The following is a 24,795-nucleotide window of genomic DNA, read 5'->3' as shown; positions in this document are numbered from 1 at the left end:
CATTGCTGATACGAAAAGGATCCTAGTCAGTGACTCAGCTTGACCTGGCAGAAAATCACCACTGGTCTGGATTCGGGACTGCTGCTTCTGTGTGGTCTCTTCACTGGCTCTTCAGGCCTACTCTGGTTTGCCTCCTCTGTTCATCCTTCCTCTGAGTGTTTGTTTTGTGAAGAGAAAAAAAACAGTGAATCACCCCAAGGGAGTCTGGCTTTCTGGAACATATAGCCCATATATACATCCCTAAGGTTTAAATTTAAGAATCAGGCAAACATTCAGTAGTACTTTCTGCACATTTCTGTTTTTGGAATTTTTTTTCATTCCAGATGCTGCAGGAAATTACAGCTTTGTGTAAAAGATGCATGACTTCAAACCTGCCTTCACAACAGAAGAGCAACACCTCCCAATTATATGCAAAATATCAAAAACACATAGGGGTAGATTTTTTAAAAAAGCGCGATCGCGTACTTTTGTTTGCGCAGCAGGCGCAAACAAAAGTACGCTGGATTTTATAAGATACGCGCATAGCCACGCGTATCCTCTAAAATCCTGGATTGGCGCGCGCAAGGCTGCCGATTTTGGGCAGCCGGCGCGCGCCGAGCCGCGCAGCCTGCCTCCGTTCCCTCCGAGGCCGCTCCGAAATCGGAGCGGCCTCGGAGGGAACTCTCTTTCGCCCTCCCCTCACCATCCCCTCCCTTCCCCTACCTAACCCACCCCCCCGGCCCTATCTAAACCCCCCCCTACCTTATCCATGGATTTACGCCTCCCGGAGGGAGACGTAAATCCACGCGCGCCAGCAGGCTGCTGGCGCGCCGAGACCCGACCCGGGGGCAGTTCCGGAACGCCCCTGCCCGAAACCACGCCCCCCGGGCCCACCCCCGAAACGCCGCGTCCCGCCCCCAAAACGCAGCGTCGTTCGGCCCCGCCCCCGACACGCCCCTTCCAAAACCCCGGGACCTACGCGCGTCCCGGGGTTCTGCGCGCGCCGGCGGCCTATGGAATATAGGCGCGCCGGCGCGCAAGGCCCTGCTCACGTAAATCCAGGCGGATTTACGCGAGCAGGGCTTTTAAAATCCGCCCGATAAGGTGTAGGGACAATATAGTCAAAAATAAAATCTTCAAAAATCTTACTTCACTGATAGTAATACAATTTATATAAAAAGGAGAAATGGTATCAGAAAGATCATAGGTGCAGTAGTTTTAAAACACTGTCTCTTGCCCACAATGGGCCTCAGACATTATCAGTGTTGGAGCACCAGAGTTATCAAATCATTTACCATAGCTCTCTTTATTGTTAACTGAAAACAAAAAACTGTATAGAAAAATCTTCAAAACTAAACCATAAATTATCTTCAAAAAAATATTTTGTAAGACAGCTGCTGAGAAGTGCTTAGCTTAACGAGTAGTGAAAAAGACTTTTGATCAACCTAACATGGTCCATGTTTCGGCATCTAAAATATGCCTTCATCAGTATTTCATTGTGAATATTTCTGAACAGCAAAAAAATATATAGTCAATTCTAATGCAGCAAAACTGTTTAAAACAAAATATAAATAAGGCTTGCCACACACTCATTCTCTTAAACCGAATAGCAAAAATGACAAAGCACTCACACAAAAGTGTATAAGCAACCTGACTTGCAGGCTCTTTGCACTGTTTTATTCCCCTTCTTCTTTTTAAATCTTCAACCCAGGACAACATATCTGCCAGGCAGGCAGGCATTAAGTCTCCTCAGCACCACTCCTTCAGCCAGCAGGAGGCACCCCAACCGAGACAGCAATCCTCCTTCCCTCTCTGGCAGGCCGATGGAAAACGGGCACTCAGGAATCAGGATTGAGCGCCTGCTCTCTTAACACGCACCAGTCCACCTCTCCGGGGTGCCCGATGTAATATTTAAATGGACTACCACGGTATAAGGAGGCACATGAGGAAATTGTGTGCCTCTACGGCCTCCTCGGCAGCGGGCACCCAGGAGAGGTGGCTGTCAGTGCGGCTTAGGAAAACAGATGCTCAATTTTATGAGCATCCATTTTCCTAACCGGTGCACAGCCATAGGTTAGGAAAAGAACGCTCGTGAATTGAGCATCTGTTTTCCTAACCGGACCGCTGGCAACTTTTTTTTTTTTCCTTACTCCTTTTTTTCTGTCCCTCTGACTTAATATCACCATGCTATTAAGTCGGAGGAACCAAAAAAAGGAACAGCATCTGTTAACTTTAGCGGCTTCTCAAGAATTAACACCTGCTCTGGGGCAGGCATTAATTTTCGAGAGTAAAAATGTGCGCTTCGGGCACACTTTTAGTTTTTTTGCATTGAGGGGTAATAGCTAATAGCCTCATCAACATGAATTTACATGTGATGAGTGCTACTAGTTATGCGCTGGTTAGGACACGTGTTTGGACGTGCTAATCCCCTTATTGCATAAGGGATTTTGGACGCGCGTCCAAGTACATGTTAAGCAGTGCGCTTGGCCAAGCACTCTATATTGCATCAGCCTCTGGGATCAGTGTGTTGCCTCCAGGGTGCATCTGCAGTTAGGATTTGGATTTTAGATTTCATTACTCACCTATCCAAAACTGAGCTCAAGGTGATTTACATTCAGCTAAAGTAGATCGTTCCTGCAAGCTCTGTTGAAGAGGAGACCCGAACTCAAGTCACTATGAGGTTCTTTTTGCAATTATTTTAGCATATTGTTGCTGATTCTTAAACCTTAATGTTTTATGTGTCTTATTATTAGATTGACCATCCATGACAGTGCTTTGTGTGTGATATCAAATTATATTGAGCTGGACAACCCAATAATCCAGTATGTTTGCAGTGCACCCAGGTTCCAGTCCCAGACACAATTCCTGCTTATCCAAACTTGCAGTCAGCAATGAAGGCCTATGTGCTTGAGCTCTCAAAAATGACAGTGAACAAGGTTGGGATAGAGTCTAATTGCACTGAAAACTCAGATATGGTGGAAGATGAGTCAGGCAAAATAAATAGAAGTAAAGGGAAAGAAAACACTTCTTCATGCCCTTGAACTACATTTTACATCAAAGAGAGAAAGACCTATATACTTCCTGTTTGCATATTTTGTTAGTTGGTTTGTTTGTAAAGCTATTTTATTATTGTTGACTCATGAGTGTTTTTGAAATTGGGAAGATCTTACACTCTTCTTGATCTCAGGGACTAAGTATTCCAGCAATCTGATGCCAGATAACTATAGAGGGGTGCCTGTTTTCTGCCTCCGGAGAAAGTCCTTGCCATTTACAAGCAGGCAGGATGTGGCTTCTGCTTCTCTGAGTGTCCTCAGTATGACAAGGGTCTCCCCATACTTTTGTGGCCAATGATCTCAGTGTGTAGAAAGGAGCACCACTTATTGGGAGAAGTAAAGTAGAAGTATAAAAACCCTTGTTCCCCACTGCAGCAGAAGTCAGTTAAGGATCAGAATTGTCTTGGATGAAGCTCTGGCGTCCTGGTAGGCATAAAACTCTTTCCCATTGAGGGGCTGTGTAGGGCTTGTCTCCCATTGAGAGGGTCCTGGAGAGAGAGTGGAAATTCCTGAAAGAGAGAGAGAGAGAGAAGGTTCTTACAGAGTTTGATGAATCAGCATACTGGTAGGTGCAAGAGAAAGAGGCATCCTGCCTGGGAAAGTCACAAGAGCCAAAGACTGATCCAAATACCATCAGCCCAAGACTCTACCAAGACATCAAAGAAAGAGCAAAGGATTGGGGAGGGAAAGATTACAGCTACCAAACAAGTATTGGGAGAGCCCAGGGTGGAAGAGGGTGCCTTCCCCAAAGAGCTGACCTGTTTGCAGGAGAGTGGAAAGAGACTGTGATTTTTTTTTTTATTTTGATGCTGTGGATTTTTGTTACAGCAGTGGGGCACTACCCTAAGATCGTAATTTTAAAACAAGTGTGCGGGTGCCCATACACATGCATATGGGTGTGCAAGGGAATATATGCTGGAATTTTAAATTGGGTATGCATTTACTCCATCTCTCCCAAACCCACATGCTCATACAAACACACTCCCTCTCTCTCCCTCACACACACATACACACACACACACAGCCTTGCTTGCTCTCTCTCAGGCACATGCAGGCTTTCAACACTTACATGCAGGCTCACTCTCTCTCTCTTTCTCATGCACATGAAGGCTTGCTCTCTCTCGTACACATGCAGGCTCTCTCTTATAAATGTACACAGACTCTCACTCACACACATACACATGCAGGCTCGTGCTCTTTCTCATATATAATTGCAGGCTTTCAGTTAAACATGCAGGTCTTCACTCTCTCATACACTCATGCAGGCTTTCTTTCTCTCATACCAGTGGAAAAGCCATAACTGATTTTTGGGTGGGCCCAAAGTTAACATGGCATACAAGTCTGAACCCTACTAGGTTGTAATACCTTAGAGTGCACCTGACAATGGATTTCTAAGTAGTCTGCAGCCGCTGTTATGCATCATGAGTGAAACTTTAAAATATTTTAACTCACTTATTTAAAGCACTTAACAACATTAAAAATTCCTTAATGTATATAAATGTATTTTATATTTATTGCAGTTTATAAATACATAAGAGGAATATCATGTAAAAAGCAAATAATATATAACAGAAACATCACATTCAATCACATAATAAAACAAATATTCATGTGTTCATTCATGAATCCTCTCTCCAAAAAGGCAGAGATCGTCATAACTACAATAAAATAGTAATAATCATATATATATTAATAAACATACATGTAATTCATTAAAGGAACATCGCCTTATGTTTACATAAATTTGAATAGGGTTTTTTTTATATACAAACATAGTATAACCCTAAAACAAATAGGGGCAGATTTTAAATGTTACGCGCGCGGGGCACATTTGTTATAAAATCCGGGGTCAGCACACACAAGGGGGTGCACACATGTGTACCTTGTGCGCGCCGAGCCTGAGGGGAGCCCCGTCGGCGTTCCCCATTCCCTCCAAGGCCGCTCCGAAATCGGAGCGGCCTTGGAGGGAACTTTTTTCGGCCCCCACCTTCCCCTCCCTTCTCCTATCTAACCCACTCCCCAGCCGTAACTATATCCTCCCTACCTTTGTTTCAAAAGTTACGCCTGCCCAAGGCAGGCGTAACTTGCGTGCGCAGGCTGGCTGCCGGTGCACCATCCCCCGGCACAGGCCACTGTGCCGGAGGATTCGGGACTACCCACGGACCGCCGCCACGGCCCCGGACCGCTCGCAGCCCCGCCCCCAGACTGCCCATTTTTGAAAGCCCCGGGACATACGCACGTCCTGGGGCTTGCGCGCGCCGCCTATGCAAAATAGGCTCGGCGCATGCAGGGGTAGGTTTTCGGGGGTTACACGCATATCTTACGGGTGTAACCCTTTGAAAATCTACCCCATAATTTATATAAGTAGAATAGAATGCCGCATGCAAGTATCTATTAAATATATTATTTAAAAGATTTTTTTAATTTACAAAAATTTTTCATCCACAAAGTGAAAAAAAGAGTTGAAAAACCATAAATGTCCCAAAACCATCATGAAACTATTATGCTATTACACTGTTTGACATTCCTCGCTTGCAATCACTTTGTTATGGGCCTTTTCAACCTCACCAAATAAAGCCAGTATAAAATAAAGTTGCTGTACAACCACACTTGAAAAAGTGGCTATTGCATGTCACAATAGAAGCAATTCAAGCTGGAAATGAAGCTTGTTCTTTATGCCCTGCCACGGCCATATTGTTTCGCTGGAATTGGCTTCTTCAGGGTTGAAGAATATATATTCCACGATTTCAGGATAAGGTTTGTTTCAGAGTGCAATAGCTATGAATAACTGTTGCTTACACTGTGTTCTAAACTTACAGAAGTATCATCTAAATCAGTATGCTCATATATATTTAGCTCAACCTTCCTTCCTTTGGAAATATTCAAAAGAAACCATGGGGAAGCTCTCACTCACATGCTTTCCCACACATACACACAAAACTTACTCACATGCTCTACCACACATACACACAAACTAACATACTCACCTTCACACACAAGCTCTCACATGCTGTCCTATAGACATACACACAAGCTCTCACTCTAACATGCTCTCCCATACACACACACACATATACTCTCTCACACAAGCTCTCACATGCTCTCTCATACACACACATAAGCTCTCACATGCTCTCCCACATACTCACACAAGCTCTCATGTGCTTTCCTACACACACAAGCCCACTCATGCTCTCCCACACATACACAAAGCTTTCACTCTCACATGCTCTTCCACACACACACACATACACACACACATGCTCTCACATGCTCTCACATATAAGCTCTCACACACACACAAGCTCTCACATGCTCTCTCACACATACACACAAGCTCTCACATAGTGTCCCATATACAGACAAGCTTTCACTCTCATATGCTCTCCCACACACTCACATAACCTCTCCCCCACACACAAGCTTTCAATGCTCTCACACACACACACACACACACACACAAGCTTTCACTATCACATGCTCTCCCACACACTCACACAAGCTCTCATATACTCTCCCCCACACATAAGCTCTTACATGCTCTCCCACACATACACACAAGACCTCACATTCTCTCCCCCTGTTGCATTCGTGCCTGTTCTCGCCCTCGCTCCACCCTCTCTACCTTTGTGGCAACTCCCTTCGGGTCTGACGGACAGATGCTGCCGCGGCTTCTCCTCGCCGCTTCTCCCTGGAATCCCCAGGCTGGCCTGACGCTGCGGATCCGCCATGTTCTTCATGACGTAAGGACGCGCGCGCACTCCAGAGCTTGTACCTGCAAGGGCGTGAACCTCGGGGGCGTCCCCCCCATGGTAACGTCATCCGCTTCCAACTTAAAAGGTCTTTGCTTGCAACCACGAATCAAGTTAGCAAGGGGAATTCTTTCTCTGCTGCTCTGCCTCCACAAACTTATCAAGGGATACCCTCTCCTTGGGGGCCCCGCTCTCTCTTCTTGATTTCAGATTGCTAAAATGGGATCCAGTACTCGCTCCCTAAGGGCCTACTTCCCTGAATGCTCAGAAGACTCCTTATTGCCTGGAAGCGATCTCAAACATGAACATTGTGAGTTCTATTACAGATAGTAACCGATACTCGCTCCACGAGGGCCTATGTTCCTAATCTCCGAAGACTCCCTTCTGTCTAAGATGTTATCGCAGGTATGGAGATCGTGAGTTATTATTGCAGATTGCAGATAGGAACCAGTACTCGCTCCACGAGAGTCCATGTTCCTAAAACCCTTCAAAACTCTCTTCTATCTCAGAAGCTATTGCATACCTATATCTGGTACATTACTATTTCATATTGCAGATAGGAACCAGTACTTGCTCCACGAGGGCCCATGTTCCTAAACCCTTCACAGACTCTCTTCTATTTCAGAAGCTATCACATACCTATACCTTGTGAATTACTATTACAGATTGCAGGTACTCTCTTCACGAGTGCCCATGTTCCAAAAACCCTCCAAAGACTCTCTTCTATTCCAGAAGCCATCTCATACACAGATATTGTGAGTTCTTATTTCAGACTGCATATAGGAACCAGTTCTCACCTAAGGCTCCCATTCCTGAATATACTGAAGACTCTCTGTTGCATAGAAGCCATTACTAATATCTACAATTATGAGTGTATCATCTGCTACTGGTTATGTATCCTGCATACCCTGTCTACTCACTACCTATAGTCTCTCTCTACAGCTCAGCAACCCAGAGACCGCAATTCCAGTATCTGAGGGACTTCAGCCCTGCTGGGCACATCAGCTCACTACTGCCACCTCTGGTGGTTCTACTTCCTGTCTAATAACGAACTATCTGTGTTTGTCTCCATACTCCAGCCTAGCTGGTGGTCCCTCTCAGGATATCCTCCTGGGGGCGCTGTCATCTGCCATCGGCCCAGGGATTCACCAATTTACCTCAAGTGTTCATTCCTTACACTACTAGAGCAGTATCATACAGACTGCCACTCTTTGGGAGCCAACCCACAATAGATCATTAACTCCGCCTACGGAGTATTACAAATTGCTAGCTCCTCCCCTTGGGGGAGCAGCATTGAACAGATTGCTAACTCCTCTCCTTGGCGGGGTGATCCATAACAGACTGCTAACTCCCTAGTGGACTTATAACAGATTGTTACTCCTCCCCTTTGGCGGGGTGATTTATTACAGATTGCTAACTCCGCCCCTCTGGGGAGCAGATTTATTACAGATTGCTAACTCCAGTGAATCCGACTAAAAATATTGGAGAAGATTGGAGAAACAGTCACTACAGTGAATTCAGCTTTCAAGAAAAGTATTTCGAGAAGCAGTACTCCTGGGGATTCAGCTAAAGGTATTTGATATCTGTAGCCCATGGACCCGGCTCACCTTTCTGCCTTGCAGGCTATTCCGGGCCTGGCGCAACACTTCTCAGAACAGCAAGAAACCTTGGAGAAACTTACTGCAGCTTCTCACCAGCTTCACACACAGAAGGCACAAGGCACAGCTTCTATACAAGAAGGTCTGTTACCAGAGGTAACTTTAAAGTCAGCTGTTCCACTGGCGGTGCCTCTTCAATTCTCCAGAGAACTCCAAAAGACTCGGGGCTTCTTGAACCAGTGCAGCTTACATTTCACCTTACAACCTTCAGTGTTTCCCACAGGCCTCTCTAAGACCAGCTACATTCTGTCTTATTTGGATGGGAGAGCCTTTTCGTGGGCATCTACCTTGTGGGAATGCAAGGACCCTATCTTGCAGGACATAGAAGGATTTATGGACTTGTTTAAATCCGTTTTTGATGACCCCGCTCGTATGTCTGTTGCTGGGTTTGCTTTGGTGGACCTGAAGCTAGGCAACAGGTCTCTGGCAGAATTTGCCATAGAATTTAAAAAACTCTTGCAACGGAACTTCGCTGAGACCCCAGATGTTTGAAGACACTCTTTTGCAGAGGCCTGGACACCCGCGTAAAGGACGAGTTGGCTGCTCGTCAGACACCTGACTCGCTGGAAGAATTAATAGCCTTAGCTACTCGGATCGACTGGCGGCTCCGAGACAAAATGAAGGAATTCCGGCCTAAGGTGTTACCTGGGTTAAAGCTAACCAGTGCTTTTGCACTGCGAGGAGGTACAGCACCTCCTGCTGTGGAGAAGAAGAAACCGAAGGAACCTGGTCATGGTCACTTGACCTCTAAAGAGAGAAGATTTAGGAGGAAGAACGGCCTGTGCATGTACTGTGGCAGGCCAGGCCATGATGTTTCTGCTTGCCCTATTCGTCTGGGCAATGGATAAGCCTGAGTCCCGCGGGAGGGACTGTTCTTGGGCTATAAAGCAATATCTCCTCCACTCTCTCGTCCAGTCTCTGTGATCCCTGAACCAGTGACAGTTCGAACCTCTGCCCTGAAGGACTCAGGGGCAGGAGGCAACTTTAATCTCAGACGTTTTGTAGATGACCTGAGGAATCCATTCAGTAAATTTGAAGATCTACTATTATATCACAATTTGAAGTGGGCCTTGGACGATTCTTTTCACCATCACTTCTTTTGAGGATCTTATCAACATCACCAGCAGTTTTTCTATTACCTGCTGTTTTCATAGCGGTTGCTATGCACACCATAGCTAGGTGGCGCTCTATATCTTTAATGTCTTCCTGGATTACAATTTTGAGATATCTGCCTCGATCTACCCACTCGGAAGTCGTGCTAATGGACTACAGCACTGTTGATCCGAAGATGAAGATATCTCTAACTACCAGCCTGGTTGTCTGCTGGTGTTACCATCAGTTCCGAAGAAGAAGACATCTCTAGCTATCAGCTTATCAATTGCTTCACTCGGAAGTCATGCCCAATAACCTATGGCACTGTTGATTCTGAGGAAGAAGTTATCTCTATCTATCAATCCTACATTTTGTCCATTCGGACGTCATGCCCGGAAGCCTATGGCACTGTTGATTCCGAGGAAGAAGTTATCTCTATCTATCAATCCTACATTTTGTCCATTCGGAAGTCATGCCCGGAAGCCTATGGCACTGTTGATTCTGAAGAAGAAGATATCTCTATCAACTTTACGTTTGGTTTACTCGGAAGTCATGCTGGAGGTTTACAGCACTGTTGATTCCGGGAATGAAGATATTTCCATCCATCAGCCTGATCATTTTGCTGGTATTGCCATCATCTCTCTTCCAGCATCCTGCGGAAGAGCCAATCAGAAGTGGATTTTGGACAAGTTTCTACATCACCACTTCCACTGAAACCTCAGTGACGTCCATGGCAGCCCTCTCATTGCTGCTGACTTCATTATACACTCTACTAGATTCTTTAAATCTCAACATCCATCTGTCATCATGAATATACGAACTTGAACTCAAGAATTTAGAGATCCTGGATGTTTGTACAGAGGCTGAGTTTTGTTTGCCTGAAAGGGCTTCGGTCCCGAAATCATCTTTGGGAGCTTCAGACCTATTGGATAAATAGATGCTTCATCAGTTCCATCTCGCGCATCTTTGCCACTTAACCTGGTACCTGAAGAGGAGACCGCCCTTTGAAGGGGGATACTGTTGTGTTCATGCCTGTTCTCGCCCTCGCTCCACCCTCTCTACCTTTGTGGCGACTCCTTTCGGGTCTGACGGACAGATGCTGCCACGGCTTCTCCTCACCGCTTCTCCCTGGAATCCCTGGGCTGGCCTGATGCTGCGGATCCGCCATGTTCCTGATGACGTAAGGGCGCGCGCGCGCTCCAGAGTTTGTACCGGCAAGGGCACGAACCTCGGGGGCGTCCCTCCCAGTGGTGACGTCATCCACTTCCAACTTAAAAGGTCTTTGCTTGCAACTACGAATCGAGTTAGCAAGGGGAATTCTTTCTGTGCTGCTCTGCCTCCACAAACTTACCAAGGGGTACCCACTCCTCGGGGGCCCCGCTCTCTCTTCTTGATTTCAGATTGCTAAAACGGGATCCGGTACTCGCTCCTCGAGGGCCTATATCCCTGAATGCTCAGAAGACTCCTTACTGCCTGGAAGCGATTGCAGACATGAACATTGTGAGTTCTATTACAGATAGTAACCGATACTCGCTCCACAAGGGCCTATGTTCCTAATCTCCAAAGACTTCCTTCTGTCTAAGACGTTATCACAGGTATGGAGATAGTGAGTTATTATTGCAGATTGCAGATAGGAACCAGTACTCGCTCCACGAGAGCCCATGTTCCTAAAACCCTTCAAAACTCTCTTCTATCTCAGAAGCTATTGCATACCTATATCTGGTACATTACTATTTCATATTGCAGATAGGAACCGATACTTGCTCCATGAGGGCCCATGTTCCTAAACCTTTCACAGATTCTCTTCTATTCCAGAAGCCATTTCATACACAGATATTGTGAGTTCTTATTTCAGACTGCATATAGGAACCAGTACTCGCCTATGGCTCCCATTCCTGAATATACTGAAGACTCTCTATTGTATAGAAGTCATTACTAATATCTACAATTGTGAGTGTATCATCTGCTACTGGTTATGTATCCTGCATACCCTGTCTACTCACTACCTATAGTCTCTCTCTACAGCTCAGCAACCCAGAGACCGCAATTCCAGTATCTGAGGGACTTCAGCCCTGCTGGGCACATCAGCTCACTACTGCCACCTCTGGTGGTTCTACTTCCTGTCTAATAAAGAACTATCTGTGTTTGTCTCCATACTCCAGCCTAGCCGGTGTTCCCTCTCAGGAGATCCTCCTGGGGGCGCTGTCATCTGCCATCGGCCCAGGGATTCATCAATTTCCATTAAGTGTTTATTCCTCACACTACTAGAGCAGTATCATACAGACTGCCACTCTGTGGGAGCCAACCCACAATAGATCATTAACTCCACCTACGGAGTATTACAAATTGCTAGCTCCTCCCCTTGGGGGAGCAGCATTGAACAGATTGCTAACTCCTCTCCTTGGCGGGGTGATCCATAACAGACTGCTAACTCCCTAGCGGACTTATAACAAATTGCTACTCCTCCCTTTGGCAGGGTGATTTATTACAGATTGCTAACTCCGCCCCTCTGGGGAGCAGATTTATTACACCCCCACAGCATATACACACACTTTCTAATGCTTTCACACACAAACACGCAAGTTCTCACATGCTATCCCACAGACACATATACACATAAGCTCTTTCATGTTCTCCCACACAAACACACAAGCTCTCAAATGCTGTCCCACACAAACACACAAACTCTCACATGTTCTCTCACACACACAAACATACACATACCTCGTGGTCTCTCCTATATATGTTTTTATTTTTTGCCGCCTTGGGCTTCGGGATTGGCAGTATATAAATAACATATAAAATAAATAAATACAATAAAAGCTATCACACACATACATACAAGCTCGCATATGCTCTCCCACACATAGATGTACACATATTTCCTGGCCTCTCCAGATGATCTTTGATTTTCTTCACTTAGGAAAGTGGAAGCCCATGGTCTTCTGGGGTCTTCAACTGCCAGTGAGTTGGGCTTCACTGGCAGCTTCCTGCCATCTTCATCCACCAGTAGTAAGTGATTCATCAGCAGCCCTGTGGCCTCCTGCCATCTTCAGCCTCCAGGAGTTGGGGATCCGCCAGTGGCCCTGCAGCCTCCTGAAATCTTCAGCCTCTGGTGGGTTGGACTACACTAGCAGCCTTGAGGCCTCATATCATCTTCAGCCATCGGTGGGTTGGGATCTTTTGCTTCCAGATCTTGAATTTACTGGAAGGAGGCAACCAGCACCCTATTGGCTGGTGACTCGGGTGATGCCCTATTGGCTCACTCTTAATAATCTGGCCCTGATGATGAATTAATTGAAGTAAGAACTTCAGGAATTGAAAAAAGGCTAGAAGATGTATCAAGAGAGAGAGTACACATCTGTGCAGAAGCTCAGGCAAAAAAAGACTCAGTGGCTCACAGAGGGAAAATCATTATTCAAAATATATAGATTTGCCACAATTCTCACAGAATTTTGAAAAACCTGTAGCAGAATTTAGTAACCATTGCCACAGATTCTCTACTGCTGGTTTGGCTGAAGATGAGGGACTTACCTATCTTCTTCAGTGCAAGCCCTGCTTTTGTCACTAGCCAATTATTGAAGTCTGGAGGATATTCTGGGTCAAGCTACACCAAGTACCCTAAATGTTCATTAATTCCCATTAGCACTTAGCAGGTTAATTGGCAGTGAAACTCATCTTTTTTTAATTAGTTGAGCAAAGGAACCAGCAGGACCTAGTAGACAGCTTTGAATTATTCTGTTTGTTTTGCTCTTCTTCATTTGAATTTGTAAAGGCAAATGTTTGTTGTTCAGACCTAGGAACTATTTGCTTTTATTCAGAAAAAAACCCAATGAAGATCTTTGTCCTTCATTTAATTTGAAACTAGTCACTGCCACATGAGGATAAGCTGCTTGAAGGAAGAGTGATTCTGTGCAAATGAATAGCAGGATAATTTTTTTCAAAGGATGGCATCATGCAAAGTCTTGAATTTATTTCAGCCTTATTATTGCTCTGATAAACCAGATAGAATAGTCTTATCACTTCTCAACATAATCAAAAATCTACCTTTGCATTCCAGAGCACTGTCATTGTGTGCTTTCTATTCCTTGATTTTGTGGCTATAATACAATTATAAATAAAGATGTTGTTCATTTTATATAGCACTGGTATGTAAAGGCAGATCTGTAAAAGGGAAATATAAAGATACATCAGTACAGGAATACAGTAAAAAATTAATAGAGCACACAGGTACCGCTCTCACACAGAGAGCTTAGAGCCAGGGATAGGCATCTCCGGCCCTCAAATCAGCAAGCCAGTTAGGTTTTTAGGATAGCCACAATGAATATGCATGAGATGTATTTGAATGAAATGGAGGTGGTACATGGAAATGCAGCTCATGAATATTCAGTGTGGATATCTGGTAAACATGACCAGCTTGTGGCACTCAAGAATCAGAATTGCCCACCCTTGCTTACAGATACTATACATTGTTTCTGAGAGACAATTTTTCTTTCCTTGTTATAATAGCTGATCACCTTTTTGCAAGACACAATTTAGCCTAGTGCCTCTGGTCTCCCGTGATTCTGCAGTCATAATAAAGGCCACAAAATGTGCTCTTTCCTGCAGAATTTGTCAGACCCATTGGGAGACTAGAGGACCCAGCCAGATACTGGCTGGTGGTGTGTTGTAACTCTTTCCTCCTTCCCCTGCTGATTCTACCTCCTATCCCATGTTAATCCGATAGGATGAAGAGGAGAGAGGCATCACTTCAGGTTGTGTTCTCTTCCTCTGCTGCCTGGGCCTCAAGTTTTATGGTTGGCACAAACCAGGAAACTTGGCCACTATATCCGTCACAGTAAGCGATAGTTACAGCAGATCTGGAAGTTCAGAGTGTGCTACTGACTGCTAATGGTTCTGGTAGATGCTTTCCTGGTCCCTTAGAGGAATCAAGCCCATGTGAGTACAGTCAATAGCCATAATGACTTGAAAATCTGAACTATCTCATAGAATCTCTTTGTCTCCCTTCTCTTGTACTCAGTTCAGGAGTACCATATGTATTCAGGTATAAAGGCTAGCATGGTCTCCAGAAAAAAGATGATACATCTAGAGAAAGAGGTCTGATGGAGACCAATGATTTTTCCTGCCATCTTCTGGAAGAAGATGATAGCCAAATATTGCAGATCGGTCAACATTTTTACCTCAACCAAAAACTATGAGGGTGGCCTTTACAGGGCCATACAACTTGTCACAAAGCTGGTAGAAAAGAGCTCTGATCTGACTGAATCTATTTGGGTGCTCTCTCTTTATCAGGTACTTGAAATCAGCCCAGCATTTAACTCCTGCTCAACTGAACTTTCGGCTCAGTCAGAACTAGGCCTGAAATTTAGTGCCATGTGCCTTCAATCACAACTAATCAGTAACTGTTTCTCCTATTTTCTTTGCCTTCCCATCTCACTTAGCCCAGTCATTGCCATGACAGTCCTCAGCCAAGGGCCCTAAATCTGGTAGCCACTTGGTGTCACCACTGTGCGATGACAGAGACTCCTTTCCCCACAGGAGCTGTATATGCTGCCTCTGTAGCTGATCTGGGGAGCGGAAGATCTGACCCAGGAATCAAAGCCAGGGCCTCCATAGAACCATCAGGCTGAACCCCTCATGCCCTGATTTCTGAACTAATACTAGAGACATTAATCTCAGACTAGCTGAAATGTAATTAGAGCTGCAATAAAAAGTTCATATTTTTGTACTCTTGTTCATCTGTATGTGTAATCATTGAGTCTGCATATGTAAGTCTCAGACAAACTCTTTTTAAGAAAGCATACTATGCAGTTTATTGATGTTACATTGTGTTAGTTGAAATGGCTGGAAACAGTGTAAAGAAAACCTTGTTCCATCCTCATGCTGTTTCTGACAATCTAGACTCTTTGACAAGTATTAATTTGCAGAATTTAATAGATCTTAGCAAATCTTGTAGGCCAAAACCTTTCCTTTCTTATGGATTTTCCATTCCATTAGTGTTCCCTTTTACTCATCCTGAGTTATTGTGTACTTTGTGTACTCCAAGCTTCTTTTAATGCCATTTAACAGCAAGGAGACCCTTGCTGAAGGATTCTTTGAGACTAATCCTCCTTGCTGTTCCTATGGCCACAGAGGTCATAGTATTAGTGACAGTCATTTTCCTTTCCTCCCCAGTCTCTAGTGCATCACCTTTGTGATGCTTTCAAGCCTCCTGCACTCCAGTATACAGCTCTTGGCCAAGCCTGGGACTGGGCCTAGTCTATATATTTTTAACTATATGTTAGACACAGTATGGCCCCAGCTGTTTCAACACTGAACGCTGAGTTAGTTCTGTCTGATTCAATCTTAGTTTCTGTTTTGTGATTTGTCATTTTATGTATGTTTTTATTGTTGCCTGCCTCGAACACTGGAAGAGGAGGGACAGAAATGGTCTAAAATAAATAATTGCCACTAAGGCCAAAAATACTCCTAGCACAAATCATCTTCTTGCCCCCATGAAGTAACAGGAACAATCCAATATCTAGTGTGCTGATAAAATGCAGGTATAGGGTTCCACACTTCATATCCACATCTATCTAATCCTTTTTCCCTAAAGCAGAATAGTCATCTTCCTAAACTTCGCTGCTCTTGCATGTTTTTCCCCAGGAACGTGAGAAGGCAGGTTGTAATGTAGGAACAGGATTTCAAGTTCTTGATTAACCTATTAGCAGAAATCAACACTAGACAAGCTTGTATAGTATGTAATACTATTGTGCATGGGTCAACAATTGTAAACAAACTATATGCAAAAAAAAAGAAAGAAAAAGCAGTGGGCACGTCTTTTTTTTTTTTAGTAGAGCATACATGAATAAGTTCCAACTAGATTACAGCAAAAAGGCATTCATTTGTTACTGAACAAGCTTCTACTTTAACAAATGCCAGTAAAGTCAATTTTGGTTTTTTTTTTTAATAATTTTCTCTTTATTGAACTTTTCATTTTACACCAGGCAACATTACAAAATAAATTAGAGGCAAACTGTGTATAGTATACAACCATCAGGAAATTTTTTTTCTTTCAGCCTGAACAGTTGAAGGATTTTTTACAATCAAAAAGAGTTCAGTTGCAGCTTGAAAATATTTAGTACTCATTGTATTTGGAATGATGTGGGTATCTAGGGCCGCCTTTTTGAATTTGATGTAATATTACCTTCTTTTTTTCTCCTCTGATTTCCTTCCACCCCCTCCTATTTATGGTGGTCTATTGGGTAACAAAGTTAAGGAATTACCTGTGATATTGTTTTTCCTTTAAATTTTGTATTTATGATATCATATTTCTTTACAAAGTGTATACTTTGATGTTATTTTGAAAATTCAATAAAGTATAAATAGAAAAAAAAATCAGGAAATTTTTAACAAATCATTTATGCCTCACAAGATCCATATAATGAGGGGGACCTTATAATATAAATTTAAACAAATATAAAACAATAATTATCTCGAGGAGAGGAAGGTTCCATTTATCTTTTTGGCCTTACTTTTCTGCTGTTGGCAGACTCACATTTAGCTCAGTTTTATCTGCTAAGAAGGTCTCCAAATGAGAAGGTTCAGAAAATATAAACTTTTTGCCATGAAAATTTATATGATATTTACACGGAAATTTTAAATAGAAAGTTGCCCCAACCTCCAGGGCTTTATTTTTCAAGGGAAGGAAATGTCTCCTACGAACCTGAGTAGGCTTGGAGACATCAGGAAACAAATATATTTTCTGTCCTCAGAAGGGGACATCCTTATTTTTAAAGAATTTCTCAAGCACATTTTCTTTTTCCAGAGAGAAAGAAACAAATAATGTAGCTCTTTTATTTATAATATCTAAAGATTCTTCAAAGAATGTTGAGATACCTGGGCTCCTCTCAATTTCTCCACCTTCATTGCTATTGGACTGGACAGGAAAATAAAAAATCTTAGAAATAGCATGTATCTTAACCTACTCAAATAATAAATTTTCCTGCAAAAACTTCCTAAACATTTCATAAGGAGATAGCAATCTTGTTATTGGAAAATTAACAAAACATAAGTTCTTAACTCTCATCAAATTTTCAACATTTTCCAATTCTAAATGTAATATGCTATATGCGTATTTTCAGCATTCTGAATATTCTGAATTTTTGTTGACAATATTTTTACAGATGATTCCAGCTCAAGTGATCTTTTCGCCTGATCTTCAAAAGTCAAATTTAATGAAAGAACACCTGCATTGTTAGTCAGGAAAGCAATTTGCAACAACAGATTTTCCCAGAAGATAGTGAAAACTGAACTTTATACTAATGAGCCTCTGTGCATGTCCCGCACTCTCTTGAACTGTCATTATTTTTTGCCTCTTTCACCTCCACTGGGAGGCTGTTCCATGTGTCCACCACCCTTTCTGTGAAGAAATATTTTCTGAGGTTACTCCTGAGTCTACCCCCCCCCCCCCCCCCCCCAGACCCTCATATAATGACCTCTTGTACCAGAATTTATTTCCTTCACATAGGGTTTGTTTTTTGGCAACCCAGGGACAAACTACTGGTTTGTAAATTTTTTTAGGATTTTGAGTAAATCCAGGACTCACATCTTTGCAAGTGACAAAATAAATGTATCCAACACATACTTAATACAGAGTAGCTACCAAAGTGACCACGGTATTGTATAATCGCAGAGGAGGACTGGATGCTAAGCTACAGCTAGAGAGCTAAAATCAGGACATTTCCCAACATTTTAGCCATCCCTCTTTTTCCATGGAGTATCCCAAAAGTCCGGAAAAACTCAGGACAGTTGGCAACCTTATATATATGTAAGTGAGTTTTCCATGTGTATATACCAGTTCACTAGTTACATCCTGCCATTTGAGTTTTCATGATATCCACTATGAATATGCATGAGATAGATTTACATGCACTGCCTCCATTGTACAAATTGGAAATTACTCGTGATGTCAGCTGAAAACTAGAATCAATACAAAACACAAAAATTCAGCTGAAAGGGAACTCTGGTGAAGTAGCGTTGAGCAACCTTCATAAATAGCCTCAGTATATTTGTGGCTTATTGGTTGAAGCCTGTAACATTCCGGGCAAGTATAATCATAGGTTGCAACACGCTTTAGTGGCACCAATAGGTGCTGTGACTGTGACACTTACACTGTGCAATTTTGAGAACACTAGTGTGTGTGCACTTATCTTTGTTCAAACGCAGGAGAAGGGCATGACATGTCACCTGCCAACATGCCGTTCAGATACTGAACGGCATGTTGGCAGGTGACAACGGTATATTGCACCGCACAGATAATCGCCGTCTCAGAATTTGCATACTGACCGGGACACAGCGGAAAATATTTGAAGGCTCATCTCTTCCTGAAGGTCCCTGATGAAGGAGTAATAGACTCCGAAACACCACGGTGTCGGAGGCCACGCTTCAGGACTGTCATGCCCTTCTCCTGCGTTTGAACAAAGATAAGTGCACACACACTAGTGTTCTCAAAATTGCACAGTGTAAGTGTCACAGTCACAGCACCTATTGGTGCCACTAAAGCGTGTTGCAACCTATGATTATACTTGCCCGGAATGTTACAGGCTTCAACCAATAAGCCACAAATATACTGAGGCTATTTATGAAGGTTGCTCAACGCTACTTCACCAGAGTTCCCTTTCAGCTGAATTTTTGTGTTTTGTACTGCCTCCATTGTATGCAGATCTACTCCATGTATATTCATTGTGGATGTCCTGATAACCTGACTAGCTGGGTGTGTCCCCAGGACTGGGTTGAGAACCACTGGTGCACACCACTGGAACCTTTAACGAATATACATATGTCTATAATTGCAAACATCCAGACCATTTTAAGTTGATATATGTTTAGTTTACTTTTTTGCTCATATTCTGAGTGATTTATTTTAGTTTTACTTTAGAACTCATGAAGAATACAGACCCAAAGATAAGTTTGGGTTCATTTGAGCAGCACATTGAGTGCAGCTGGCATTGAAATTGATGACACTTGATAACAACAAACAATTATGCAGCTGCTAAAAGATGCTAATTGTATTCTAAGGTTAGTAGTTTCTACAGATTCTGTCTCTGTAACTCAAAATTCCATGTGCCTACAGTAATAATAATAATAACAATAATAATACTTGATGATAAATAAAATAAATAAGCTATCTGAAACCAAAACATGCATATAAGAGTAATTGTATGTCACAAAAGTTCCACACTTACAGCAAACCAAAACGAAATGCAGAAAATAGCTTACTGGTGAGTCTCATATCTTCCAAAACTCTACAGAATTACAGAAGGGAGTTAGGGCCTCATTTTCCAATATCGCACGGTATCGCATGCAATACCAAAAAGGGGTGTTACCTTATGCTAATAAGCATTTGTATCGCAAATTGCGATAACAACTATGCAACTCACTCTTAGCGCAAATCATGCTATTAACCCAATTTGGGCTACATTGCAAGTATAAATCACGGTTCATGATGTTTCCGGACAGCCTGTTTCAGTATCCTGCAGGCTAGGGGGGAGAGAGAGAGAGAGAGAGAGACTTGGTCTCTTGTGAAGATTTGATGGCCTTCGGAGTGAGGAAACTCACTCCAAGATGAGATTTGGACAATGTTCTCTCCACCTAGCTGTTCTGTTCGTACGTCTCATGTTGAATGTGAAAGTGGCCCCCAACCCCCGACACTAATGCCTAATCCCCACCTCGAGTTACTAGGTGGGCCTCTCATAGGGATACAAATACCTGTCTAGGGAAGAGATACTATAGCAAGTCTCTCTCTCTCTCTCTCTCTCTCTCTCTCTCTCTCTCTCTCTCTCTCTCTACCAGCCTGCGGTAACTCCTTGGAAAATGACTCAGAACAAAACCAGGGACGCTCACTTTAGTAACACAAAATAATGAACATACATTTTTTTTTAAAAGGAAAAATCATTTTCATAGACAGAACAGATGTCCTCCATGAAAATAAAAGTAAGAGCTGTAGCAATAGAATCTGCTTCCTTTTTGGTATCATTGGGGATATTGTGCAAGAATGACAGAAACAATGAAGAAAAACAAGGTGACATTAGGATGTGCCTTCTTTATAAGGCTGTCAGCAGCTGGCTACTAGGATCACCTCTATGTTAGCAGATTGTCTACCAGCCGCACGCTGTGCATGTAAATAAACCTGTGTAATTGTCTGCAAACATCAGAAATGTATGATCTGATAGCCTTAACCGAGACGTTTCAATGAATCATAGTTTTCAGTAGTGTTAGGAATGTACATTAATGTAGCCTTTCTATACCACGGAATAGCTTCATTCTGTAACAATCTTTGTGGTTGCATCTGTTGTAATTCAATACACAAGTTGTTTAAATTCCATGTCTCATTTCGCACATTTTTATTGATGCCAGAAGTAGGGATTTTTGTCAATTAGCAGCTGTTGTTTTAAGTGCATGGTGATTTTCAGCAAGTATCTTCAAAACATCTTGACATCCTTTAAGCTTTATCTACTTGGTTTCATTGCAGCCTGAATGAACGTGATCACTTGTTGAAGAGATTTGGAAGAAAAACTCCTCCACACCCCATCCGAACTCATTCTGTCCAGCAAAGTGTAACACGTAGGTACCGCACTATATACACTGGTGCAGTAAAGGTTGTGAGTCTAAGGAATCCATCCGGACAAGTGGTGGCTGTTTGTGCATTGTTAAGCAAATTAAGCTGGTAAGAGGGCTGAGCTGCCCAGTAAAGGACTCAAGTGTGGAAGTGAATAAGTATATCTGGCCTCAGGCAACCAAAGCTGAATGTGGATAATTCCCCAAGTCTCTGGAGACATATGGAGATGGTCATATCTTTCCTCCAGCCCTGGCGCTCTCATTTGGAGGCAGCGCAAGAGAAGACTGCTAACAGAGAAAGAATGTGATTAGTCAAATGAGGGACTAACTACTAATGGAAATAAATAGAGCAGAAACATGAAAAACAGCTGTGCTGAGTGTCAATTATAACATTGTCAGTAAACGACATAAAATCATTATCCAAAGTGTTGCATTGACAATCCTGGGAGATGATAGATTGTAGGAACAAACAATTAAATGAAGTTTAAGTTGTTTCCCTACCAATATAAAGTAGTAAGTGATGCAGTATACGGAGTCCAGCTTGCAAACCTCTCTGCAGCACAGCATTTGTGTGCGTAAGTGGATGCATGGAGATTAATACTAGTATTTTATAAACTGTGTGACAGGAGCCTCACAGTTCACAAAATATCACAGATTTCTGCTCTGGAAGTATGCAAGTATGTTCCAGTACACGCATATATTTCCACTGCAAAAAAATCACATACTTTCAATACCTATTTTATAAAAAAATTATGCGCATACATTTTACACATGAAATAATTGTGACACTGCATAGAGGCAGAAATTCTATAAAGTATGTGTGTATACCATTTTGAAAATACTTATTTCTGTGCATACTTATAATCACCGGTTCGCTGACACCTCCACCAGTTCATCCAGCCCTTGTGCAGTTCACCAGACCATCTAGCACTTCACCCTGAATCCTCACCAGTTTACTCAGACTTCCTACCCCAAAACTGCAGACAACAGACAAGTCTGAATTCATTTGTGTGAGTCAATTTGAAGGTGTAAAAGTGTATGAATAAGTGTGGTAATGTGTTCGTGTATACCTCTTACAAACTGGCAGCTTCCACACAAACTTCTAAATCCTGCTCTGGAATGTCCCTAGACACCTCCCCCCCCCCCCCCCCCCCCCCCCCCCGTTCCCCAGTAAAATATATACATAAAACCAAAAATAGTCACGTACGTTTGATGTTTCTAAAAGAGCATTTATGCACATGTATGCTTCTTGTGTGCATATATACCATTTTTACACACAGAACCTCTTAGAAAATTCACTCCATAATGTTGAAGGTAATTGTATATGTCTTTTTTCATAGCAGCATATATTTAATAGAAAATGTTGCTATTGCATCTACAAATTAAGGCTGTCTGGTGCAGTCTAAAGTGAGTTTGACCATCTAACCCAAACCCCCACAAAAATGGCATACAATTATAGCTTCTGAGTTTTAGTTAAAACCAAAAAATCCTGATAAAACACCACTGAAGGTGAAATTGGGTTTTTCGGTTTTAACTGAAAATAGGCCTACCTACAGGTGCTCTGACGATGTGATCCGGCTACTGTGAGCAGCGGCCGCATGATGTCATCGGAGTAGACTGGTGGGCCGGCACCAGAAAAAAATAGATGCCCTGTGAGAGCAGTGAACAGGCAGGAAGCCCAAGTCCTGCTGGCCCAAGAAGAGGGTCAAGGGTGCAGCAGGCCGGTCGACAGCTCAAGCCTTATTGGGCCACTGGAGCAAGGGGCTGTCAAGGGAGCTCAAGGAGGAGCATGGGAGCAGCAGGCTGGCATGGAGCTCAAGCCCTGCCAGCTGATGGAGGAGCACCAGAGGTATGAGCAGGGAAGGGAAAGGGAATGGAGAAGAGCATTAGGGAGAGGGGAGTTAAAGGGCTAGGAGAGTGCAATGGAGATGGATCCACTCAGCCACACAAATCCTGTCACACCCTCCAGCCACATTCACCCATCCACCCCAAACCCTGCCACCCACCTTAGCTACATACACACACTTGACACTTCTACCCTAGCCACATAGACACCCTGCTGCTCCCTCCAGCCACACGCACTTCCTACCATTCCCACCCCAGCCATACTCACTCCCTGCCACCCCCACTCTAGCCACACACACACACACACACCATGCAACACAGCATATAAAAATTTTAAGATAAATTGAATCCACTAAAAATATACCAAATTTGAATTCATGCCGCAAAACACCGATAAACACCTATTTTTGGTTCCCACCAAAAACACCTAATTGCCTGAAAAATGAATCCCTAAATTCTCATTGTATAATATTATTGTGCTTCGGGTGTTGCTCACGTAAATCCGGGCGGATTTACGCGAGCAGGGCTTTGAAAATCCGCCCGTAGAAGCACAGGGTTGGAATACAAAAGATATTGAAGGCCAGGAATCTAGAGTACAAGCAGAGTTCTGTAGTAGAAAATTGCACTGCATTTGATTCAGCCTTGGCTTTTTTTTTCTGGAGGTTGAATATCTTGAAATATTTTCAAGTTTTGCTGGAGGATTATCAGTTGCACCCCATGTTGCAGACCTAGAGTATGCAGGCCTCCACTGTTGTAAAACATGGTCTAGATGAGTCAGGATCTTTTAACATGGACTTAGATGTTCAGACTAAACTGAACAAAAGATATTACATAGGAAGGGCAAATCAGAAATCAGATTTTTTTTTACATTTTAAGAAACACATCAAAACCTTGTTGTTTAAACAGGCATTTTCTGAACTTTTTTAGGAAATCTCTAACAAGTATTGTATATTGTTTTTGCTGCACTGTTTTTTTTTTATGTTTGTCTGACTGAGAATAAGTGGTTGGATATTTGTAAGTCAGGTTGTTAGTGTATGTTTTACTGCTTGTACTGTATTGCACCAAATGTTATTCGTTTTAATCACTACTAGCAAGCTGTTTTGGAATAGTGGACTATCCTAAATAAAAACACTGAAGAAAGAGATGCAATGTTAAGTATTTTGGGAGCTTCCCTACAAGAGACAACAGGATTTCTCGTCAATTATGACAAATCCTACTTAGTCCCATCTCAAACCTTATCATTCATTGGGGCAGACTTGGACACCTTACAGGCAAAGGCTTTCCTGCCTCGACAACGAGCACTGACTCTTGCGTCCCTTGCTCACCAGCTGCAGTCGCAGCACTCCGCAACTGCATGCCAGTTTATTGTCCTCCTTGGCCACATGGCGTCCTCAGTCCATGTCACACCAATGGCCTGCTTGGCCATGAGACTCATGCACTAGACTCTGAGGTCTCAATGGACTCAAGCTATTCAGCCTCTGTCAGCCATTGTCCGCATAACCGACTCACTCCGTCTGTCTCTCGCCTTGTAGAAAAATAAAGCCAATTTCCTCCAGGGATTGTCCTTCCAGGCTCCAAATCCTCAAATCATTCTCACCACCGATGCTTCCAACCTTGGCTGGGGAGCCCATGTAGCCAAACTGCATACACAAGGCTCTTGGTCTCCAGAGGAAGCCAAACACCAAATAAATTTCCTGGAACTTCGAGCAATCAGATATGCTCTCAGGGCCTTTCAGGATTGCCTCTCAAATCAAGTCATCCTGATTCAGACAGACAACCAGGTGGCAATGTGGTACATCAACAAACAGGGAGGCACAG

General features: G+C 43.1%; 1 protein-coding gene across 1 annotated transcript in view; it reads left to right on the top strand.

Moving 5' to 3' along the window:
• The window catches only part of ATP8A2 (ATPase phospholipid transporting 8A2), a 1,219,142-nt gene that overhangs the window by 1,175,114 nt on the left and 19,233 nt on the right, over positions 1-24,795 (top strand). The window contains exon 36 of the mRNA XM_029602569.1: positions 21,047-21,138. Within this exon, the coding sequence (XP_029458429.1) occupies positions 21,047-21,138 (92 nt within the window). The remainder of the gene's footprint in view (positions 1-21,046; positions 21,139-24,795) is intronic.

Source organism: Rhinatrema bivittatum, chromosome 5 (genome assembly GCF_901001135.1).
Source record: "Rhinatrema bivittatum chromosome 5, aRhiBiv1.1, whole genome shotgun sequence".
In the NCBI taxonomy this organism is placed as follows: domain Eukaryota; kingdom Metazoa; phylum Chordata; class Amphibia; order Gymnophiona; family Rhinatrematidae; genus Rhinatrema; species Rhinatrema bivittatum.
Note: the sequence above shows the minus strand (reverse complement) of the source record. Positions and strands in the feature narration are given on the sequence as shown.